Source organism: Canis lupus, chromosome 32 (genome assembly GCF_003254725.2).
Source record: "Canis lupus dingo isolate Sandy chromosome 32, ASM325472v2, whole genome shotgun sequence".
In the NCBI taxonomy this organism is placed as follows: domain Eukaryota; kingdom Metazoa; phylum Chordata; class Mammalia; order Carnivora; family Canidae; genus Canis; species Canis lupus.
In genome coordinates, this window is record NC_064274.1 from 8,350,594 (window position 1) to 8,373,113 (window position 22,520).

At 41.7% G+C, this 22,520-nt stretch overlaps 1 protein-coding gene across 1 annotated transcript in view; it reads left to right on the forward strand.

Moving 5' to 3' along the window:
• The first annotated feature begins 18,150 nt into the window (after positions 1–18,150).
• CDS1 (CDP-diacylglycerol synthase 1) overlaps positions 18,151–22,520 on the forward strand; it is a 67,552-nt gene continuing 63,182 nt past the window's right edge. The window contains exon 1 of the mRNA XM_025425721.3: positions 18,151–18,436. Within this exon, the coding sequence (XP_025281506.1) occupies positions 18,320–18,436 (117 nt within the window). The 5' untranslated portion in view covers positions 18,151–18,319. The remainder of the gene's footprint in view (positions 18,437–22,520) is intronic.

A 22,520-nucleotide genomic window follows, 5' to 3' on the forward strand; every position in this document is an offset into this window, starting at 1 on the left:
ACCCTTCCTGTCACTACATGGATGGAAACCACTAAGCCCTCTTTGGTTTACATTGTGGGGTGTTTGAGGGAAGTGGAGGAAGGCTGTGATAGACCATGGGACAGCATCAAAGCTGTGTGGATAACTGCCACACAGATAAGGGCTGTGGGACCTTAGCATTATGAAAAAAAGAAAATCGGCTGCCATTTCCCCTCCATTTTCTCATCTTCAAGAAGGTCTGGCAAACACTCTATAAAAATGGACAACCAGTGACAGAGGTGGGTTTGGGTGACTAGGGAAATAAAGACTGTCCGGACTTGAGGTTGAGTGATTCAAAGTGCTGCTTAGGATGCAAGGTAACGGCTAAGCCGGGAAACCAGCAACGAGCCAGTGGGTCCGACAGACACCACCAGATGCCCCACAGCCCAGCCACAGAGGTGACACTGCCACATCATGCCAGCTGCTTGAAGTTCTAATTCATAGATAGAATTAGGAGAAAAACTCCTGTGTAATCCAGCCCTTAAGAGTTCTGCTTAGGAAAATGCTTATATTATTAAGTGAAAAAAAAAAAGATTAAAATGCAGTGTATGCAGATTATATATATATATATATATATATATATATATATATATACACACACACACACATATATATGTGTCCATGTGTCTATGTGCCTGTGGGTACTTCCAGAAATGACTAGAAAGCAATATGTCAAAAGATCAATAATAATTTAAAGTTTAAAGCAAGATCTCAGGGGCACCTGGGTGGCTGCAGGCTGAGCCTCTGCCTTTGGCTCAGGTCATGATCCCAGGGTCCTGGGATGGAGTCCAGCATGAGGCTCCCTGCAGGGAGCCTGCTTCTCCCTTTGCTGGTGTCTCTGCCTCTCTCTGTGTGTCTCTCATGAATAAATAAATAAAATCTTTTTAAAAAATTAAAAATAAAAAAAAAATAAAGCAAGATCTCAGGAAAATCCAAATCCTGGGGAAAGAATAATCATTCTAAAGAGTAAGAGTTAATAAACAAACCAACCAAAACTCCATAAAATTCACTTCAGTTTTAGCAGGGAAAAAAATAATCCAAGTAATCATCCTAACAACAATGAAATAAATAACCCTTGGGCTGTTAGTGTTCTTTTTTATCTCATCATTCATGAGGCATGCTGATTTGTGGGCTTTGGTTCTTGGTTGGGATAATGATCTCTAAGATTGTTTCTGGGTGTGTCTGAAGAAGACAGCAGGGTAGTGAAAGTGGGAACTTCAGAGTCCTACAATTCTTATTTTTCTTTCTTCTTCACACAGAAAGTTGATACTCTGGGTTTAATCTTTTTTTTGTATTGCGAGGCTCAAGAAGAAGAAAACAATGAAAAATCTTGCTGATAAATATCTTGAAATGAATTTGAAGTTAGGTTGTCATTATCTGCTTTTAACTTCCTCCTGGAAAGAGATACTGTTTGTGCTTAAGGATTTTTCACAGCAGCAAATTATGTGCAGCACTGTGAGCTGCCTGTGAAAACAGGAATAATATGTTTAAGTGGTAACATCCTACTAGTTATAATTAAAATAACACCTTTTTTTTCACCTGTCCAGTTGAGGCCATGGTATTCTGTAACTAGAATGCCTACATAAAATTGCTAATTAGAATGGTACCAAGTCTTAAATACTAGAATAAATAGGAGGTATTTGTTGGCCAAGCCTATGAGTTCTATAGTGCAATTCATTCAATTTTACAGATGAGAGAACAGGCTTATGGAGATTAAATAGCTTGCCCAAAGCCACATGTTAGGAAGTAAAAGGGTCAGAATTAGGAACTAGGACGGACTACCTGGGAACTGCTCCTATCCACTGAATGGCATGACTTTTCCAGAGCTGGCTTTTAGAAGTTGTTGACCTAAAAATAAAATGGCTAGCTATTTTACCAGCAAAATGTGTTTTTTGGAATAGCAGAGGAATTGCAAGCCATTCAGGACATGCAAGCTACAGCGTAAGTCATAGGCAAATCCAGAAAACAAAGGCCAGGACTGCTCCTTAATAGGGGGAAAGGGTGATGGTGCCAGAGTGGCTGTCATACACAAAAAAATCCATTGGAATAAACTGGGAGTTTAAAATGTAGTGATTTTTCATTGGCTGAGTTGTGACTGTCCTTATTGGCTAAACTCTGATTATGTCTCACTGGCTGAGCTGCTACCAGGCAAGAAGAAAATCATCCTTCCCCTCTTCCGTAGTAAGAATGCAAAGTATATCTCTTCCTGTTGGGTCTGCCAAGGGCTGCAAGGAGCAATAGTGTGAGAGCTCCCCCATTCTGGCCTCCCAAATTCATTTTATATTTTATTCTATTTTATTTTATTTTTTTATTTTATTTTCTTTATTCATGAGAGACATGAAAGAGAGAGAGAGAGAGAGAGAGGCAGAGACATAAGCAGAGGGAGAAGCAGGCTCCCCGCAGGAATTTCTGACCAGGGGATCACACCCTGATCCAAAGGGAGACATTCAACCTCTGAGCCATCCAGTCATCCCCCAACTCCATATTAAATGAAATTTATTTAGTTTTCCAAAGCCAGCTACCCCAAATGGCTTAAGTTGCCCATCATCTTTTCTTCCAACCTCTTGGTTTCCCATTTCCTCCCTCTCCACCTTCACTAGTGCCTGCTACAACTGACAGGGATGGCCAGGGCAAGTCGAGAACTATTGAGAAGTTTATTCTCCTCAGGTCAGATGGATTGAGATCAGAAAATAGATATTTTCTTTAAAGTATGTGTATTTAGAACACAATTTAAAATTAGTTGGGAGGGACATGCTCTCCAAAGTAATACCATAGGGGTGTCTGGCTGGCTCAGTCAATAGGCATGCCATTCTTGACCTTGGGTCATGAGTGCAAGCCCCATGTTGGGCATGGAGCCTATTTAATTAAAAAATAAATAAAAATAAGGTAATACCATAAAAAAATCACTTCTAAGGCAATGAATGATTGCATGTATGAGGTATGTGTGTATATATATATATGCATATGCATGTTAATTTGGGCAATTTTGGATTTCTTGATATTCAGTTTGGATTGATACATTAAACACACACCCTTACAAAGTACATCCAGAATTAAGTCAGAAAATATAGAATAAAAACAAGAGTAAAGGACCACATTGGATTTATTATGAAATAGAGAACATTTTGTCTAAAAAGAAAGACTAAGTGGAGAAAAAGCCTCAATGATTACATATTAATAAAAAAAAAGAAAAAAACTACTTTAAAAGATCTTTATACAAAATGTATAAAGGAATCTGATTAAAATGGTTATTCTGAAAGGGACAAAGTGAATTATTCTATGTAGACAAATAAACCAGAGAGTTATGCTGCATGGTGAATCCACACTGGATGTCCTAGTTCAATCACTTTGGAGTAAGATTGGTTTCTGAAAAGTAGAGATCTTCTGAATTCTAAGAATTCTTATTGTGGAAAACGAGTGAGTAGGTGGTAAGTCAGAGTTTACTAAATCATCTCAACCTTTTAACTTGCAAATATTGGCGAAATGTTTTTTGCAAGGATGCCACGTCAATAAGGATGGTTTCGTTAAAAGCTTAAATTGATTTAGATTTCAGAGTCTTTCCAGATTCTTGCTCATATTTTACAGATCTGCATAATCAAACATAAACACTTGAGACTATCATTACTGAATATTTTATCAATATCTGTGATGAAAAATAAACTGCAAATATATATTCATGTGTTTTGAAAGTTAACAAGCACATTTGCCTTTTATTAACCGATGTTGGGTTTTGCACAGAGCATCTGAGATTATTATAAGCTCCAGAAGGGCAGGGACCATGCCCGTTTTGTTCACAGAGAAGCTGGACATTACAAGAGAGTGAGCTTGAGCAGTAAACTGCCTGAGTTTCATCCTGCCATTGACACTTTCTGGGAATGTGATGCTGGAGAATTATTCAACCTCCCTTTGCATATCCAGATCGGTGATTTTACAGATCACCCATCCATAAAATGGGTGATAATTATTAAAGTATCTATTCATAAAGAGTGCTGTGAGGGTAGGATGACACATATAAAGCTTTTGAAGCGGTGGATGGGCACAAATGAAGATCAGCTACCATACCTCACAGCTGCATCCCCAGCCAGGCTCAAAGCAAATCCTTATTGGCTGAATCAATAAATGACAAAGAATCAATTCCTTTTTCTCTTCTTTTGGATTTGTTAACAGATATTAACTTTATGGCAATTTCATGGTGTTGACATACATTGGTTCTTTTTACTGTTAATATGTATAAAGATATTATATCTAGCAGAAAAAAAGAAGCCTAAGGTAGGAAAACCACAAATCAACATATATTCTATCTCAATTGCAATCATGTTTGTTTCTGATTGGACATTTTTAATGGTTTTATAGATAAGAAAAGGGGCCTGGAGTTGGTAGAGTACTATAGAAAGTGAGAAAGTGAATAACCTAGTAAACAATTACCTAACCTCTAAGACTTAAGTCAGGTATTTAAAAGTAAACAGGAGAGGCTTTGGCAGGACTTTTGAGTAGCCATTTACTTAGTTTAAATAAACTTGAAAATCACAGAATTGACTCAAATTTTTAATGGTATAGATTTAGCCAGTGAATGTTCAAATTCAGTGTGAACCCATGTAGCCATGAGACACCCAGACTGAACTTATAGCACAAATAAAATTCAATTTAGCTACATGTCATGCTCCATTCCTTGGGAAATGTGGGCGTCCTGTTTCCTGTTGTCCACAGCATCTGAGTACTCAGGAAGTATGGTTTATAAATATCTCCAAGTATGTTCAAATGGAACTGAATCTCAGAGGCAACATTTTGTACCATTTCTCATTTTGTGCAATGAGTTGCTGGGTTAAATTAATTTGAATTGCCAAGTCAGAATAAAAGATGACCTGAACTCATAGTCTGGTCAGGTTGCCAGATCAAATACAGGATGCCTAGTTAAATTTCAATTTCAGATCAACAGTGAATATTGACTTTTAGTGTAAGTATGTTTCAAATACTGCATAGGACATATTTACACTAAAAAGAAAAAAATTGTTGTCTGTCTGAAATTCAAATTCCACTGGGCATCCTGCATTTTTTGCTAAATCTGGGGAGAGGAGGGAAGAATACTAGCCTAAGAGGGAGTAGAAAATATTTAATAGTTGTCTTGGCTTCGATCAGAAAGAAAAGAAATGGAGAAGGAAAAGAGAAAATAATACCTTCACGATTAACATTTTTGTCACATTAGGGTGGTCAGCTATTTTCTACTTGCAACTAAACCTGTTCAACTGGGACTATTGGACCCTTCAGAAATGTCAAGTTCTCTCTGGTGGCTGAGAAGGAGAAAAGGGTCAAAAGGAGGCAAGAGACCATGAAATGAATAAGACATGATTTTTTCAGAGGCTGAGCTTGCAAGGTAGATGCAGCACAGGTAGAAGTACAAGAGCCACCTGACAGAGGTTAAGGCAGTGGCTTTCAAACTTTAGTTTCATGAGATATATTTAATTGCTAACATGGAATAATGGCTTTTTACCCCCCACTTTAACTTTATATATATATATATATTTTTAACTCCAGAACAGACTTATAGAGTTCAAATCCCAACCCCACTATCTAACAACTAAGGTGCGTTATGAACACTTCTCAATAACTTAATTGGGACTAGAAGGTCTGACAAGTGTGTGAATATTCATTAAGTATATAAAAGGCACATCACTGAGCTTGGTACACAATAAGGATTATATAATTGTATAGAAACTCTGGATTCTCAAATGCATTCTCCAGAGTAGGGCTTAAGGGCCTGGATTCTAAGGTTCTGGAATCAAATGTGGATTTGATTACCAATTATGGGACTCTCAATAAATTATTTAACTTTCATACGTCAGTTTCCTCCTCATCAAGGAGAGGTATAATGTAACAGTACTTTGATCATATGGTTACTGAGAATTTTAACTGAAATAAATGCATGTCATTATTTTTTTATTTTATACTAATTCCAGTATAGTTAACACAAAATGTTAGTTTCGGGTGTACAACATAGAGATTTAACACTTTCATACAACACCCGATGCTCATCACAGCAAGTGCACTCCTTAATCCCCATCATCTATTTCACCCATCCCCCACACACCTTCCTTCTGATAGCCATCACTTTGTTCTCTACGGTTACGAGTGTTTTGTCTCTCTTTTTTCCTTTGTTTGTTTTGTTTCTCAAATTACACATATTAAAAGTTTATAAATGTTGGCTATTACTGTTCTTGTTGAATAAAAACATTCACTTCATTGGCATCCACAACAGTTTTTTTTGATTCTGTTCTTATGTCTTCATCCTTTGCTTGTCACTACCTTATATTCTTGCCTTTTCCCTGCCAATATGAGTGAGCCTTTTGCACACTCACTCTCTCCTCCAGCCCTCATCTCCATGCTAACAACTTGTAAGTCTTTTACCTTCAATCTTTGTTCTCCCACTTATACCACAGTCTCATCAACTCCCACAACCTCAATGTTGTTACTTCAGAGTATTACTAGCATCTCAAAACATGCATGTCCAAATAAAATTCTCAGCTCCCACCCACTGCTAATTTTCTTGGGATTACAGAAGTAGCAGTTTTTTTAAATTTCCCTGCTTTTTTGGCAAACACGGTCATTCTCTAGTGTTCTCAAAGATCTTGGAGTCACCTTTGACATGTCCATTTCTATCCTCCTTCATGCCCATTCAATCACCAAAGCACTAGACCACCTACCAAATACCAGGAAAAGAGAAATCAAAATCCCTGATAAAAATAAAACTGGATGATGCAGAGGTAGAGATGCGCTAGGGAAAGGCTAAGGAGACCACTGCAGGGAAAAGTAGCCAGAAATGAACCTCAAGAGAAATCACAAGTTTTCTGACAAGCTCTTCTTCGGTTAAGAGTGGGACCTAGATTGGATCCTGGCTCTACCATTGTGATGGCTAACTATGTGTCAACTTTAGTGGGTAAAGAGGTGCTGAGATAACTGGGAAAACAGTATTTCCAGGTGTGTCTGTAAGGGTACTCTCAGAAGAGATCAGCATTTGAATCTACAGACTGAGTAAAAACCACACTCACCAATGGATAGGCATTATCTAATCCTTTGAGGGCTGACAGAAAAAAAGTTGGTGGAAAGTGAATTTGTTCTCTTGCTTGAACTAGGATATTCATCTTCTCCTGCTCTTGGACATTGGTACCCTTGGTTCTTGGGCCTTCAGATTTGGATGCGGATTACACCTTAGGTCCCTTGCTTTTGGGTTTTCAGACTTAGATTGAGACTTACACCATTGGCTCCCCTGACTCTCAGGCTTCTGGGTTTGAACTGGAACTGTACCACCAGGCATCTCTAGGCCTCTGGCTTTCAGACAGCAGATACTAGGACCTTTCGCCTCTACAATCCCATGAGCCAGTCATTTATAATAAATCTCTTTCTAGAGATATATATCTTATTGGTTTTGTTTATTTACTATTAAATTTTGCTTCACAATCATATTTTCCGTTTTTTGAGAGCTCTTTCTTATTGTTTTTTCCCTTTTTCACAAAAGCTGTGATACAATGCCTTCTGAGAAATATATATATTTCTCAGATATATTTGGTCTTCACCCACATTTCTAGAGCCATAAAGGTGACATGGATGTCTTGTTACTAATGAAGGTGATTTTGGATTCCACAGAAGGCTGGGGGCTAGTTGCCAGGAGGACCAACCATATCATTAGAAGTTTGGACTTATCAGCTTCACCCCCTGAGCTGTAGGGAGGGAGAGGAGCTGGAAGTAGAATCAGCCAATGGCCAATGACTTAGTAAATCTTGACTGTGTAACAAAACCTCCATGAAAACCTACAAGGACTGGCTTCAGGGAGCTTCTAGGATGGTAAACAGGTGGAGATGCAAGGAGAATGGCATGCCTGAAGGGGACATGGAAGTGCTGCACACTTCTCCCATATCTCACCCTATGTATCCCTTCATCTGGTTGTTGATTGATTGGTATCCTTTATCATATCCTTTAGTAAATTGGTAAACATCAAGTGTTTCCCTGAGTTCTGTGAGTCATTCTAGCAAATTAAAAGAACTGAAGGAAGAGATTCTGGGAACCTCTGATTTATAGCCAATTGGTCAGAAGTACAGGTTATAACCTGGACTTGCAACTGGCATCTGAAATCCAAGGAGAAGATTGTTGGAACCCCCAATCTGTAGCAGACTGATCAGAAGCACAGGTAACAGCTTGAGACTGGTGTCTGAAGTGGGGGGTTAGGGGCAATCTTGTTGGACCGAGCCCTTAACCTGAGGAATTAGTACTATCTCTGGGTAGACTGTGATTGAATTCTCCGACATCCTGTTGGTGTCTGAGAACTGCTTGGTGTGGGGGAATGGAGGGGGGGTCCCTCGACATTGGAATTGGGTCCAGGAACCCAAAGAGTTTGTACCAGTAAAATAGCACTCCATTCTTATTTCAAAAGTCTCTTCTAGTTTTGAAATTACCTTTGCCAAGGGTAATTGTTACTGCTTAGATATCTATATCTTTATTTTGTAGCCTGCTTTCTTTAAATGTCTGGTGCCTTTTTTCACTTTCATATTAAAGTAAAGCTGGAAGGGATCCCTGGGTGGCGCAGTGGTTTAGCGCCTGCCTTTGGCCCAGGGCGCGATCCTGGAGACCCAGGATCGAATCCCACGTCAGTCTCCCGGTGCATGGAGCCTGCTTCTCCCTCTGCCTATGTCTCTGCCTCTCTCTCTCTCTGTGTGACTATCATAAATAAATAAAAAAAAAAAATTAAAAAAAAAAAAGAGGTAAAGTAAAGCTGGAAATATCACATCATGATACTGCCTGTGGGTGGGATTGGTCAAATAAGGGAAGTTGCTTTGAGAACTGGATAAGATGCAGGTGGTGGAGAGATTTTTTTTTCTACTCTTGGACTGGTCCACTATCTTAAGGAAAATAAGTCTTTGATATTTGCCAAGCATTCTGTGTACAAGAATGAGGTGGAGGCATAATGCCATGAAGTTAATTCTCTAATACACTGGTTTCCAATGCCCATTTCCAGTCACATTCCCCATTCTGATAGTTGGCATGTTATTTTTTTTTAAAGATTTTATTTATTTATTCATGAGAGACACAGAGAGAGGGAGAGGCAGAGACACAGGCAGAGGGAGAAGCAGGCTCCCTGAAGGAAGCCTGATGCAGGACTCGATCCCAGGACTCCAGGATCACAACCTGAGCTAAAGGCAGATGCTTTAACCACTGAGCCACCCAGGCATCCCATAGTTGGCATATTATTAAATAATATGCTCCAAGTCATATTATTAAATTAAAAAATATGTTACAGAATATTATGTAGCACATATATGTATATGACATATAATGTATAATGTAGTGTTTGTATATATAATGTATATATCTCTATATATGTGTCTGTATATGTATATATGTATATGAATATATATAAATATACATATATATGTGTATATATGTGTGTGTATATATGTGTGTGTATATATATATATATCAGCAAGGAAGTCCAGCAGTTAAACAATGGTTATTTCCCAGAAAAGTAGTATATTTTCAGGAAGAAGGAAAGAAGACTACATGTTATTATATACTCTAGATAATACAGATTGTTTAACTTTTAGCTTTGAGTATATACTCATGTATCATTTGTAATTGGATGTGTGCGTACACAGATAATAAAAAACAAATCTACATATTGGGATTTCAGTTGGTTCTTATCTCTGAATCTCATAAAGTACCTAGCATAGTGCACTGACATTATAGGTACATAATAAATATCTGTTACATCCATGTAAAGAAAACAGATATGCATTATTATGGCTGCTAAAGTATAATTTCCAAAAATCATGAATCATAAATCTCATAAAAATATGAAATGAACACATGTAAAAGATTTTAATGCATTAATTAATGAGGGAGCCAGAAAGACATTAAAATCAAATGGTAGGGATCCCTGGGTGGCGCAGCGGTTTGGCGCCTGCCTTTGGCCCAGGGCGCGATCCTGGAGACCTGGGATCGAATCCCGCATCGGGCTCCCGGTGCATGGAGCCTATCATAAATAAATTAAAAAAATTAAAAAAAAATCAAATGGTATTTTGACTTAAAATATTGTCTATCGGACAAAATTCACTTACGTTGTCATGAACAAGAACCATGTCCATGATCATTAGTTTTCCACAAATCAACTTTCATCCCTACAGAGTTATAAAATAGCCTCAGTGATCAACTACAATTGCTATAGACTGAATGTTTGTGCCCCCCCCACCAAAATCATATGTTGAAACTGTATCCTCCAATGTGATGGTTTTAGAAGGTGGGCCCTTTGGAAGGTCATAAGGATTAGATGAGGCCAGGAGGATAGAGTCCTCATGAGTAGGATTGGTGACTTATAAGAGTCATTAGATAGTTTGTTTCCTCTCTCTGCTTTCTGCCAACTGAGGATTTGAGAAGCCAGCAGTCTGCAACCTGAGAGAGGTCCCTTAAAAGAACTCAACCAAGTCGACAACTTGATCTTAGACACCCAACCTCCAGAGCTGTGAGAAATAAATTTCTATTGTATATGGGCCACCCAGTCTGTGCTATTTTTGTTATAGCAGCCTGAGATGACTAAGACAACAAAGGTGCATTCCGCTATAGTACCAGATAACCCCCAGTGGACCTGCTAGGCAATGGCTAACATCCACTGCAAGGATCTTTTTTGCTTCTTTCCAAAACATTGCTAATTTTTCCTGACACCATTATGTTAACAATCATCTGTTGTCTTGATGTTTTGGAACACTTATGAATCTCTTTTCTGTTGATGATTCCATAGTTCTGAATAATTTCTTTAATCCATATATATGCAAATTGATACTGTTCATGCATTCTCTCTCTCTCTCTCTCTTTTAAAAAGATTTTATTAATTTATTCATGGGAGACACAGAGAGGCGGAGGGAGAAGCAGGCTCCTTGCAGGGAGCCCGATGTGGGACTCGATCCATGGGACCACGCCCTAAACCAAAGGCAGATGCTCAACCACTGAGCCACCCAGTTGCCCCAGGGAGCCTGCTTCTGTTTCTGCCTCTCTCTGTGTCTCTCATTAATAAATAAATAAAATATTTTTAAAAAAAACAGCACAAATATTCATTGATCAAGATATCAATTATTGTTGTTAAGGGGATGGATGAGATTAATCTTTGTAATTTGGGATATTAATATTAATTTAGGAACCAATAAAATATCTTAAAATATGATAAAAATATTTTTAGTAAATCAAACTGTAAGAGGGGCAACAGACATTAGATATTACCAGAGATATATCTAACATTAGAAGTCTTTTTTCAGATGCAGGAATAAAATAGATTAACTAATGAAACAAATTTTTAAACGTGCTTGCTAATGTTATTTTCCAAGCCAAAAATTAGTCTAGCAAAAAGTGTATTTGTTGTTTTATTTTGGGTTTTGTTGTTGTTTGCTATGAGAATATATAAATGTGGAAAAGTTTTTCAAGTTTTTGAAACCTTAATAATATTATAGTTATATATTAAACAAATATCCTTACTGAAAAGAAAAAAGATGTATGTAATTAGGACCCATCTGGAAAATCCCAGATATGTGATCTTCCTAACCAACCAATGCCAATCTTTAAAGTGCTTTATGCTTCGCTGACTCAATTAAACCATCATTTTTAAACTACACCATTATTTCATGTTCTGCTAAGATAAATAAAATAGCCAATTCAAATAAGACACAATGTTTTCTTACCACATCAACTGTAAGACACAGTTGGTTTGTATGATTTTAGAGAGGTTGAAATGTAAATAAAAAGGGAGTCCTAGGGGCACCTGGATGGTGCAGTGGGTTGGGAGTCTGCCTTCGGCTCAGGTCATGATCCTAGGATCCTGGGTTTGAGCCCCACGTGGGGCTCCCTGCTCAGTGGGGAGGCTGCTTCTCCCTTTCTCTCTGCAGATCCCCCTGCTTGTGCACTCTCTCTTTCTCTCTCTCTCTGGAATAAATAAATAAATAAAAATTTTTAAAAGGGGGAGTCTTAGAAGAAATATGGCATTCGTTATGTCTTCCAACAGACATGAATTATAGCTTTTATTTCTCTGCTCAGTAAGGATTTTTTTTACAAAAAGTTCTTATGGCTATTATTGATTGCATCTTTTCAAATTATTTTTCCCTTTTTCTATTGAAATATAATTAATATACACTATTATATTAGCTTGAGGTGTATAACATAACGATTCAACAATTCTCTGCATTACTCAGTGCTCACCACAATAAGTGTGGTTATTCTCTGTCACCAAACATTATTACAATCTATGGACAATATTCCCTATGCTGTACTTTTCATTTCCATATCTTATGCATTTTACAACCAGAAGTTTGTACCTTTTTATCCCCTTCACCTATTTCACACACAGCCCCACCCACCTCCTCTCTGGCAACCACCAGTTTGTTCTCTGTATTCGAGAGTCTGGCTTTTTGTTTGCTCCTCTCTTGGTTTCTTTGTTCATTATTATTACATCTTATAAAGAAATGAATCCCGTTGTTAAAAGTATAAGTAAATAAAAGTTTGTGAAGAAAAACCTAAGTGAGAAAGAGGCAGCTGTGGCAACTGTGGCACCCAGTGGCTGCTGCCCTCACGGAAATGGTTCAAGCTATGGTGGCTTGTCCCAATGGGTCCAGTAGTTGGGATCTCTTGGCTGGTTTGGCGTATGGCTTGGACTCTAGTCCTGGCTGCTGCTTAGCATCTTTTGTTTCTACCAGTTTTCTATATGGGTTCTTCAGCTTTCGCAACAGTTCTGTGAGCTTCTTTTCAGTAAATTCCTCGTCTGCCTACATCAGCCTGATTTGCAACTAAGAACCTTGACTGGTATTTCTGGATTTCAGCAATTTGTTGACCGAGACCACTGATATAATTAGGAACAAATCCGTAATTCAACCCCTCTAAGGACAGTTAACCAATCTCTTCCACTTCTCTAAACGACCACCTCCAAAAGAGATATAAATCCAGCCAGATTCAACATTAACAGAATAGTTGAACTACGCAGTATCAAAAGGACCCCTAGATCTATTCTTTTAGTGCATAACTCAAAAAGTTACAGAGGGAATATACTGCCTATTTTATAAGAGAATTAAATCACCAAAATAAAATTTGCTGAGAGTTATTCTGATTCATTGGAGAAGCTAGAAAAAAGAAGGAACTTGCAAGTTACCACACCATATACAAGCTACACGGCAGGAACGGATTCCAGTTAATGATACGGACTGCCAATTTCATTAGTTTTACTACCACTGAAGGGTAAAGCAAAAATTAATTAATTTGATAAGCTGATGATTCCTTTGCACTTATTTGCAAAGTTGCCCTACTCCGTTTTATAATTTCTATCCACCTTACCAAAACAATGTTGGCATATCCTTTCTGCTTCAAAGTATTCTGGGGGAGTTGAGGCTCCAGTTAGTTTAGAAGTTGAACATTGTTCTTGAGAAATGCAACTTTTAGTAACACAAATGGTAATCACAGATAACACTGGCGTAGTGCTTCACCACCGGCAGGCACAGTTCTAAGTATTTTATATATACTAACCAGTGTCATCTTCGTAAGAATTCTAGGAGGAAAATATTATTACCCTTATGCTTATTTTAGACACAAGGACACTGAGGCACAAGGGGGTTAAGTTACTTGACTGATAGCACAGGCCACTATGTGGCAGACCTGGGATTTGAACTCAGGTAGGCTCCCAAAGTCCTGTGTTTAGTTGTTAGGATAAGTTGTCCCCTCGTAGAAATTATTTGTTTTTGCTATGACCTATTTGCAGTACAGAGTGGGCGCAACAGAATTTGAACTATAAAAACCCAAACCCGGGCAGTTTACATACTGAACCTCAGATGTTTTTACCTTGTAAAGTGGGAATAACAATAATTGTCCTGCCTACCTCACTGGTTGTTGAATAGAATAAATAATGTATATAAAAGTGCTTTGTGAAAAAAAAAATAAATAAAAAAAATAAAAGTGCTTTGTGAAGTGCTACATGAAGAGTTATTACTTAAATTTTGAATGGTCATGTCAGTAAGCATACGGCTCCAGCCGTATGTGATGTTTCACAAACTAAACTGGGTTACAGCTAGAAGATGGCAGAGCTATGCCTGGACCCCATGGCTGCCCTGTGCTTCTAACTACACCACTACCCTCATTCCTCTGATACTTGGTAGTACATCATGAATTTCCTGTGTCATTTCATTAAAAATAAGAACATAAACAGAAATTATCCTTCAAGAATTTCCCACAAAATGGTTCTCTGGTAGGCCTATACCAGAAATTTCTACTACCAACTTACAAACTGACGGAGGGCAACAGAAAAAGATAGGTCAAGTGAGGAGAGCTATAACATTGGTGTTCAAGCAACCGGAAATGACTCTTGCCTGAGGAAGATTTCTTCCTCCCCCAGCAAGCTGGGACATTCCAGTCAGGGGCCTTTGTGGCTCTGACGCGGAAAGCAGCTCAAATCCCACACAGGAGGAGAACGTTTATCAGTCTGGGAACATTCTCAGGGAAGACAGTGATAACAGGTCTCCCCACATCATCCAGTTACCACTCCAAGCAAGGTCTGTCCATCTTTGGGTAAAATCAAACTAAAATAAAAACCATATAAATAATAATGTTAGTATTCTCCCTCCTTCCCTTCTAGCAAATCCCTTGCTGAGGGTTATAAATCATCCCGATATCATTAAAGTAGAGAATCTATAAACCAACCAAGAAGTATTGGCAAAGTGTCTCCTGTGTAAGTAGTCCATGCATGCACTTGTGGTTCACATGATGCCCTTTAGCAGATTAAACTCTCATAAAACTAACAGGTGAGGACTTCGAAACCATTATATGCCAGATTCTGTGTCACTGTACATAAGTATAAGAAACCTCAAGAAAGGGATCCCTGGGTGGCGCAGCGGTTTAGTGCCTGCCTTTGGCCCAGGGCACGATCCTGGAGACCCGGGATCGAATCCCATGTCGGGCTCCTGGTGCATGGAGCCTGCTTCTCCCTCTGCCTGTGTCTCTGCCTCTCTCTCTCTCTCTCTGTGACTATCACAAATAAATAAAAATTAAAAAAAAAAAGTGATCTTCGACATCACAAAATATTAAAAAAAAAAAAAAAAAAAAGAAACCTCAAGAAGTAAGCTCCTCGAATGAAGAAAAATGAAAGATAAAAATGAAAAAGCACACCTGAAACTAATGTAACATTGTGTATCAAAAAAAAAAAAAAAGTAAAAAAAAAGACACCAAGAAAGTCTGAGAACACAGAACTCAGGAAGGCCATTTGTGGCTGACTATATATCATAATATATCTGAAGTAAAATGTGCAAGTCATTACTAGAACCCCCTTTTATTTATTTATTAAAATTTATTTTTGTTTATTTATGATAGTCATACAGAGAGAGAGAGAGGCAGAGACACAGGCAGAGGGAGAAGCAGGCTCCATGCACCGGGAGCCCGACGTGGGATTCGATCCCGGGTCTCCAGGATCGCGCCCTGGGCCAAAGGCAGGCGCCAAACCGCTGCGCCACCCAGGGATCCCTAGAACCCCCTTTTAATACATACTAAAGTCAATCTTTCTCTTTTCATATAACTGAAAAATGACAAGTGAGCACCTACCTTAATCCAAAAGAGATCTTTCCATTGCAAAAGCACAAATACCATATATCTTTCCTGACTATGCTGCACTCATTCATTTCTTCATTCACTTCTTCAACAAATGTATTCACTAGAAGGGAGTAGGGGCCAGCACTATGGCAACGGCTTGGCCTATGAAGATGAATTAATTACGGTTCTTGCTGTCTGGACTCAGTATGATCACTCGACAAGTGGCAATAATTATAATGAAGAAGACAAAGAAATTTCTATCTCAGCTGAAATTCAGGAAGTAGGCAGAGCTTAAGGAAAGGTGAGGTAAAGTAGTAAACCAGTCTATTTTGGTGGTCTCTGAATAGGTCTCACTTTTCCTAGGTCAGGGAGTATCATTTCTTTTTTCATGCACTTTTATCCTTTATTGTTCCCTCCTGCTACTTCTCTCACCCTTTTTTCCTCCTGCAGCAAAAGGAGAAGAAAGCCAAAGGAGCTATTTGGTTGACTAGGGAAAAGAGAAGGAGGAAACCTTACAGGTGTTTTGCTATGGTAGGTCCCCCTTTCTTGAGGTGTGGGGGAAAGGAAGGACTGGGTTCTGAAAAAGTGAGATTTTAGTTGCAGAATCATGTGTGAGCTGGAAGGGACCATAGGGGCCATCCTCCTCAGTATCCATGTTATAGCTGGGGACATTGAGGCTTAATGACTAATTCAAGCCAATGAGCGACATTAATGAGACTGGAACTCAGGCTTCTTAACTTCCATGAAGGCCAGAATGGACCAGTGGAGAACTTCTTATGCCCCTTTTCACTGAGTTGGGTGAAGGAGCCGGGGATGGAAACTTCACTACTGCCTTCAGTAGCCTTTTCAACCTTATGTTCTTGACAAGTGGGTAGTCCTTCATTTCTGGGCCTTCAAAGAAATGGAGGACAACTGATTAATCTAGTCACCCCCTAGTATTCTGTTCCTTTAAGAAAACCTCACTATGACCATCTCTCAAAGGATTTTTTTCATATCTTTTATCATTTTTGTTATGCTTCCCATAAATCTGATTTCCCCACATCCTTTTGAAAATGTGATGACCCGGGTCGCCCTGGGGGGCTCAGCGGTTGAGCGTCTGCCGTGGGCTCAGGGTGTGATCCCCGATTCCCTGGATGGAGTCCCCACATCGGGCCCCTTGCATGGGGTCTGCTTCTCTTCCTTCTGCCTGTGTCTGTGCTTCTCTTTCTCTGGCTCTCATGGATAAATAAATAAAATCTTAAAAAAAAAAAAAAAAAAAAAAAAGGAAAGCAAATGTGATGACCCATTCTGAACCTAGAGGTTTAAAGATTTGTTTGGTGAAATAAAATGGTGTGCTTGTGCTCTGGTCTTTAATGCATCCTACTCTGACTTTTTGGTTTCGCTTGTTACTAAATTTTCAGAACAATGTGTTAGTAATGACCTTACTGATTTTCAACGTGTTGGTAATGACCTTGAGAAATCTGTATTGTCGATTTGTCTTAAGGGTGTCTTCCTGAACATTGTTGCATTTGTGTGACGGCCTGTCTCCCCACACTTCGCCCTCCCGTGTCAGTAATGACCAGGTGGTGGATACACGTCAAGAAAACTAATCACCTTGTAACAGGATTTGGAATGGAATTAATGCGGATCTTGTGCCCTTCCTGTTCCAACTTTAGCAGCCCAAGGTCCCCGACTGCTTAGAGATTAGCTGGTTGGCAAATGCATCCCGAGTCACTTTAGGGTCTGGGATCTCTCCTTGGACCCCGTAGGCAGTGAACTCTGTGAGATCCAACGCTCGAGTTTCTAGGAGGCAGAGCTTGGGTTTGTCACTGAACCTGGCCAGTCCACTCCAGGACGCCCCGTGCGGGTAGACGCATCTCCTGGCATCTGTTTTCAAGGTGATGACCCTGGGTTCAAATGCCGCGAAGTCAACGCGTTCATCCTGCCGGACAAGTTTCTGCTTCTGGACGCCTCTGAGGCTCCGCCAGGCCGCGGTGGAGCGAGGGGGTGCGGCCGCGGAGCCCTCGGCGGGGGTGCGGGGTGCCGGGAGCACTTGCAGGCAGGCAGGCAGGCAGGCGCCCCGGGAGCCCCTCCAGCCCCCTCGGCTCTCGCGGGCGAGCCTGCGAGCTCTTACCTTCTCCGCTAAGCCCGGGGCTCGTCCCACCTGGCGGCGGGCGCGGCGGGGGGGCCGCGGGGGCCGTGACGTCAGCGCTCCGCGAGGGGGCGGGGCCGTGGGGACCGCAGTGCAGCGCGGAGGGGCGGGGCGGGGCGGGGCCTGCGGCGCGTGACCCGGCTGCGGGAGGCCGAGGTGTGGGGGGCGGGGCGGGGCCGGGCGGCGGGCGCCAGGTGGAGCGCTGGGGCGGCGGCGCTTCCTCCTTGGCTCCCCGCCCCTCCTTCTCCTCCCACCTGGGCCTCTGCGGGAGACGCGCACCTGGCGACGGCGGCCGAGCCCCGCGGCGTGCCCGCCTTCTCCGCTCGGGCCGGGTGCCCCGAGCCGCCCCGGGCCCCGGCGCTCGCCCCTCGCCCCTCGCCCCTCGCCCCTCGCCGGCGCCGCGCTCTCCGGGGGCGGCCTCGAGCGCTCGCTCGTTGATGCCGTTCTGGGGGTGACCCGGCGCGGCGGCGGGGGGCGTGTGAGCGGCCGCGGCTCTGCCCACGTCGGGGCGCGCCTGCCGGGTGGCGGAGCAGCAGCTCGGGTTTCGGGGCGCTGGCGGAGGCCGCGGCGGCCGCGCGGGGGATGTTGGAGCTGAGGCACCGGGGAGGCTGCCCCGGCCCCGGGGCCGCGGGGGCGCCGCCACCCCGCGAGGGAGAGGCGGCCGGCGGCGACCACGAAACCGAGAGCACCAGTGACAAAGTAAGCGGAGCCGCGGGGGGCGCGCACCTGCGCCCTGGCCGGGTCCTGGCTTGGGCCCCGGGGCGCGCGGGGGCGAGGCTGGGGCCGCCGCGCCGCCCTCCGGCCTGGCGCTGTTTGCTCCTTGCTCAGGCGGGGCTGGAACCGGGCACCGGGGCACCAGACACGGGGCTTTGCCCGGAGGGACCACGGCCGCCGCCCGGCAGAGCTGGAGGGTTCAGCTCCTTGCCATTGCCTTTGCCTTTGCGGTGGCCCCTCCCCGGCGTCCCAGGCCGAGGCCAGACGCGGGATGGAACCCGCCACCCTCGTAGCTGCCGCCCAGCACGTCTTCTCCGCAGAGGAATAAAGTTGGGAAGGGCTAAAGTTAAGACGTGCGCCTTCGTTCCTCACAGGTCATCGGATCCTGACGCTGGAAGCTTCGCTGATGGCGCTCCCCCCCCCCCGCCCCGTTTCCTCTGCCCTTTCTCTGAATGATAGATTTTGGAGGGGGGAGGGGGCGGGGGGGGCGCGGGGGAGGGTTGAGAGTATCATACACGTGACACAGTTGTGCTCCTCCAGCTTCTTTGGAGTCCAGGACAGGGCAGCTCTTCCGTCTATAGCGGGCTTCATTTGACCTTATATGCTAATTCATGACTTTTTTAAAAAATTTTATTTATTTATGATAGTCACAGAGAGAGAGAGAGAGAGGGGCAGAGACACAGGCAGAGGGAGAAGCAGGCTGCATGCACCGGGAGCCCGACGTGGGATTCAATCCCGGGTCTCCAGGATCGCGCCCTGGGCCAAAGGCAGGCGCCAAACCGCTGCGCCACCCAGGGTTCCCCTTCATGAAGACTTTGAACTCCCATTCTATTAAAGGCTAGAAAAAGAGTCAGGGTTCAGCTTATTCCACAATAGAGTGGTCCAAGTAGGACTTTTGGGAAAACAAAGCACTTTTATGATCTTTTAAACTAGATGGAAATTGACCTTTTAAACTAGATGGAAACTAGATTGTTTCATAAAACCTGTTTATGCAGCTCCATTGTATTTTAGAAGCCCGAAGCTCTTAAAACTATTCCTAGAAGCCTTCTTTTCTAGAGCAGATACTGCCGTTTGAATTACAGAAGTGAAGTGGATTGCCCAAGGTCAAGTCAGTGGCCTTTTGGAGGTAGAATGTATTTCCTGATAACCCTTTCTTCCGGTTTGTACTGTTGTTGAGCCTCACTGGCAGTTCTGATTTGGGGAGGGTTCCACCTGCAACTTGATGTTGATGAACTTGATGTACCCAAGTTATAAAGTCCTGGTAGGAACATGACGGGGTATCATGAAATAATGAATTTAACAGTGATTTCAGGAATGAAACTTTAGAATCAGTGGGATGACAGATCCTTTTATTTTCTACTCTTGATAACAAGGAGGAATAAAATGAGAATCTATGATAGAACATATGTGTCAAGGAATTACACAAAATATATAACAGTTTCCAGTTACTGAAGGTTGGTGTTACAAAGCTAGAAACAGTGAGCTGAGAATAGTCTTTGTGAAGACTGCCTTGGAAACTAGACCAAAAATAGAATTAATTAGGTTGGGATTTGTTTTGTTTTAGCACTGGTATAGTTTAGAATCAAGGAAATACCCGCTTCCCGGTGTTGACTTACTTAATACCGGCAGAAGCTAACAAGCTTTTAATCGGAGAAAACATGTTCAGGAAGTCATGCATAAAATAACTTTTGAATTAATTTAGCTTCTTAACACCCTAATGTATTTAAAAATGGAAACTACTGTGGTTTGATTTAACTCATTAGAACTGTTGTCTCTAGCTATCTGTGAATGGGTTACCTCACTGTGTATTTATTTATTTATTTATAAATACGGTGCTGTTGGTTTTCATTAATACATACCCAGCTGGATTTTGTTTTCTGAGAGTAGATGTTGCCGTCTATTAAGATTCCTTAGACAACAGTGAGCATTTTCAAACTAAAATATTGCTGCACTTTTAGAGTTTATCACAAGGAACCCTTGACTGGGCAGGCTCTGAGAAATTGAACTCTATCCCCTATCTGTCCTTTCTTATCAGGGTGTATATTTGAATGCACCTGTATTTCCAGGTCAAGGGCTGTTTTAAAATCAGTTTGCACATCAGAGGCTAGTTAATATTTGGTCCATTTAAACTGTTTAAGTCCCCTCTCCGTTCAAGTCGACGTGAAGGTAGAACTCTTGGGGAATTAATGAAGTAGAGGAGGTGCATTATATTCTACTGTTCTGGTACACTCCCATACCATTTAGTAATCTTTTTATAGTAGTGTTGGTAACTTGACATTCTCATTGTTTGGGACCTGGAGACATGCTGAGAGAAGGCTCTGTGCTCCAGAGAATGAGCAAGTGAAAGTGTGTCTTACTGCAGGGTAGTGTTTCCAATTGTTAAATGCTGGAGTAATACTTGAAAGATGACAAGACCATCTCCTCAAGGAAACTCCCAGGAGACAGATGAGTTAGATATATTAAAAGTCTCAACAAGGCTCATTGTTAGCATAGGGGGTCTTCTTGGACTCTATATTGGAGACAACACGTAAAGCTTTAAAGAGGAGGTGAGGGTTGAGCTTGGAATGAAAAGATGCCTGAGGACTCATCAGGTGTGCAAGAGTTGGGGCAGGGTGTTCTAGACAAAGGGTGTGAGGAACTGTTTCTTGAGTCAGCATTCAAAGCATAGGGAACTGAAATTTGTTTGATAATCCTGGAGCATAAACTGTGTATATTTGGGAGGTGAAATTGGGAGATTGAGAGTCTTGTGAAGGAGGTTAGGCTTTATTTTGTGGACCCTGGGAAGTCACTGGAATGTTTTTGCAGAGACATTAGCCTGTCACTCTAGCAGCAGTCTGGAGAAAATGTTGGAAGCTGGAGACACCTGCTACAAAGAAACCAGATAGGAGCGTATTGCAAATGTATTAGATATGACATGATGAGAGCTTGTAGTGGGTCTGGTAGGGATAGGGAAATAAGAGTTGAGAGAGGGGATCCCTGGATGGCGCCTCGGTTTGGCGCCTGCCTTTGGCCCAGGGCATGATCCTGGAGACCCGGGATCGAATCCCACGTCGGGCTCCCTGCATGGAGCCTGCTTCTCCCTCTGCCTGTGTCTCTGCCTCTCTCTCTCTCTCTCTCTCTCTCTCTATCATAAATAAATAAATAATTTAAAAAAAGGGTTGAGAGAGAATGTATATTTTAGATGGTGGTTATGGGACCTAGACTAGAGTGATCACAGTAAGAGTTATACAGTAAGAGCCTGCTGGCAGATGTACTTTGATCCATAATTTAAAGAGATTTTAAGGGAAGAAGCAGAAATTTCAGGGTAATTTTGCAGGTTGAGGGTAAGCATGAGTGAATTGGGTTGAGCAGGGTTTGTCGTTCTCTAGAATAAGAGAGGTGATTCAAGGTGGTGATGGAAATTAAGATGAAAGGTCAGGCCTCTGAAATGTTAACTTTTGGTTAGAATAGTGACGGGAGAAAACTGAAAACAGAACCTTGGGAGGTGCCCATGTATAGAGCAGAGTTGTAGATGTAGGGAAGGAACCAAGATAATGAGGTCCTCTGAGCTGAAGGAAGAGGGATTGCTTAGAGAATATCATTAATAGTATTTAGGAATAAAGGTGAGGCAGAGAACACTAAGTTTAGTAAAAGATCCTAGTAGAAGCCAAGGTTTTAGGTTAAAGAATGTGAGAGGTGAAGTACTGGTAGCTAATGTCAGGAAGTGGCAGTGAAGGGGAGTATATGATAGCAGCTAGAGAAGTTGTTCAAGTGAAAATTTCCTTTTTCAAAGGAGGGAAGATAGTTATTTGTATGAAGGAAATCAAGTGAAAGTAAAGATGCTGATGAGGATGGGCAGGCCTAGAAAAGAAACAGACATTGTGTAGAGAGTACAGTAGATTAGGGTATCCAAGGAAAGGAAAGAAGGAATGGAGGGTGGATATAGAAACATTTTGAAAAGCAGAAAAGGGGAGATCAAAGTATTTAATGCTTTTACTTTTCTTTTTTTTATAATAAATTTATTTTTTATTGGTGTTCTATTTACCAGCATACAGAATAACACCCAGTGCTCATCCCGTCAGGTGCCCCC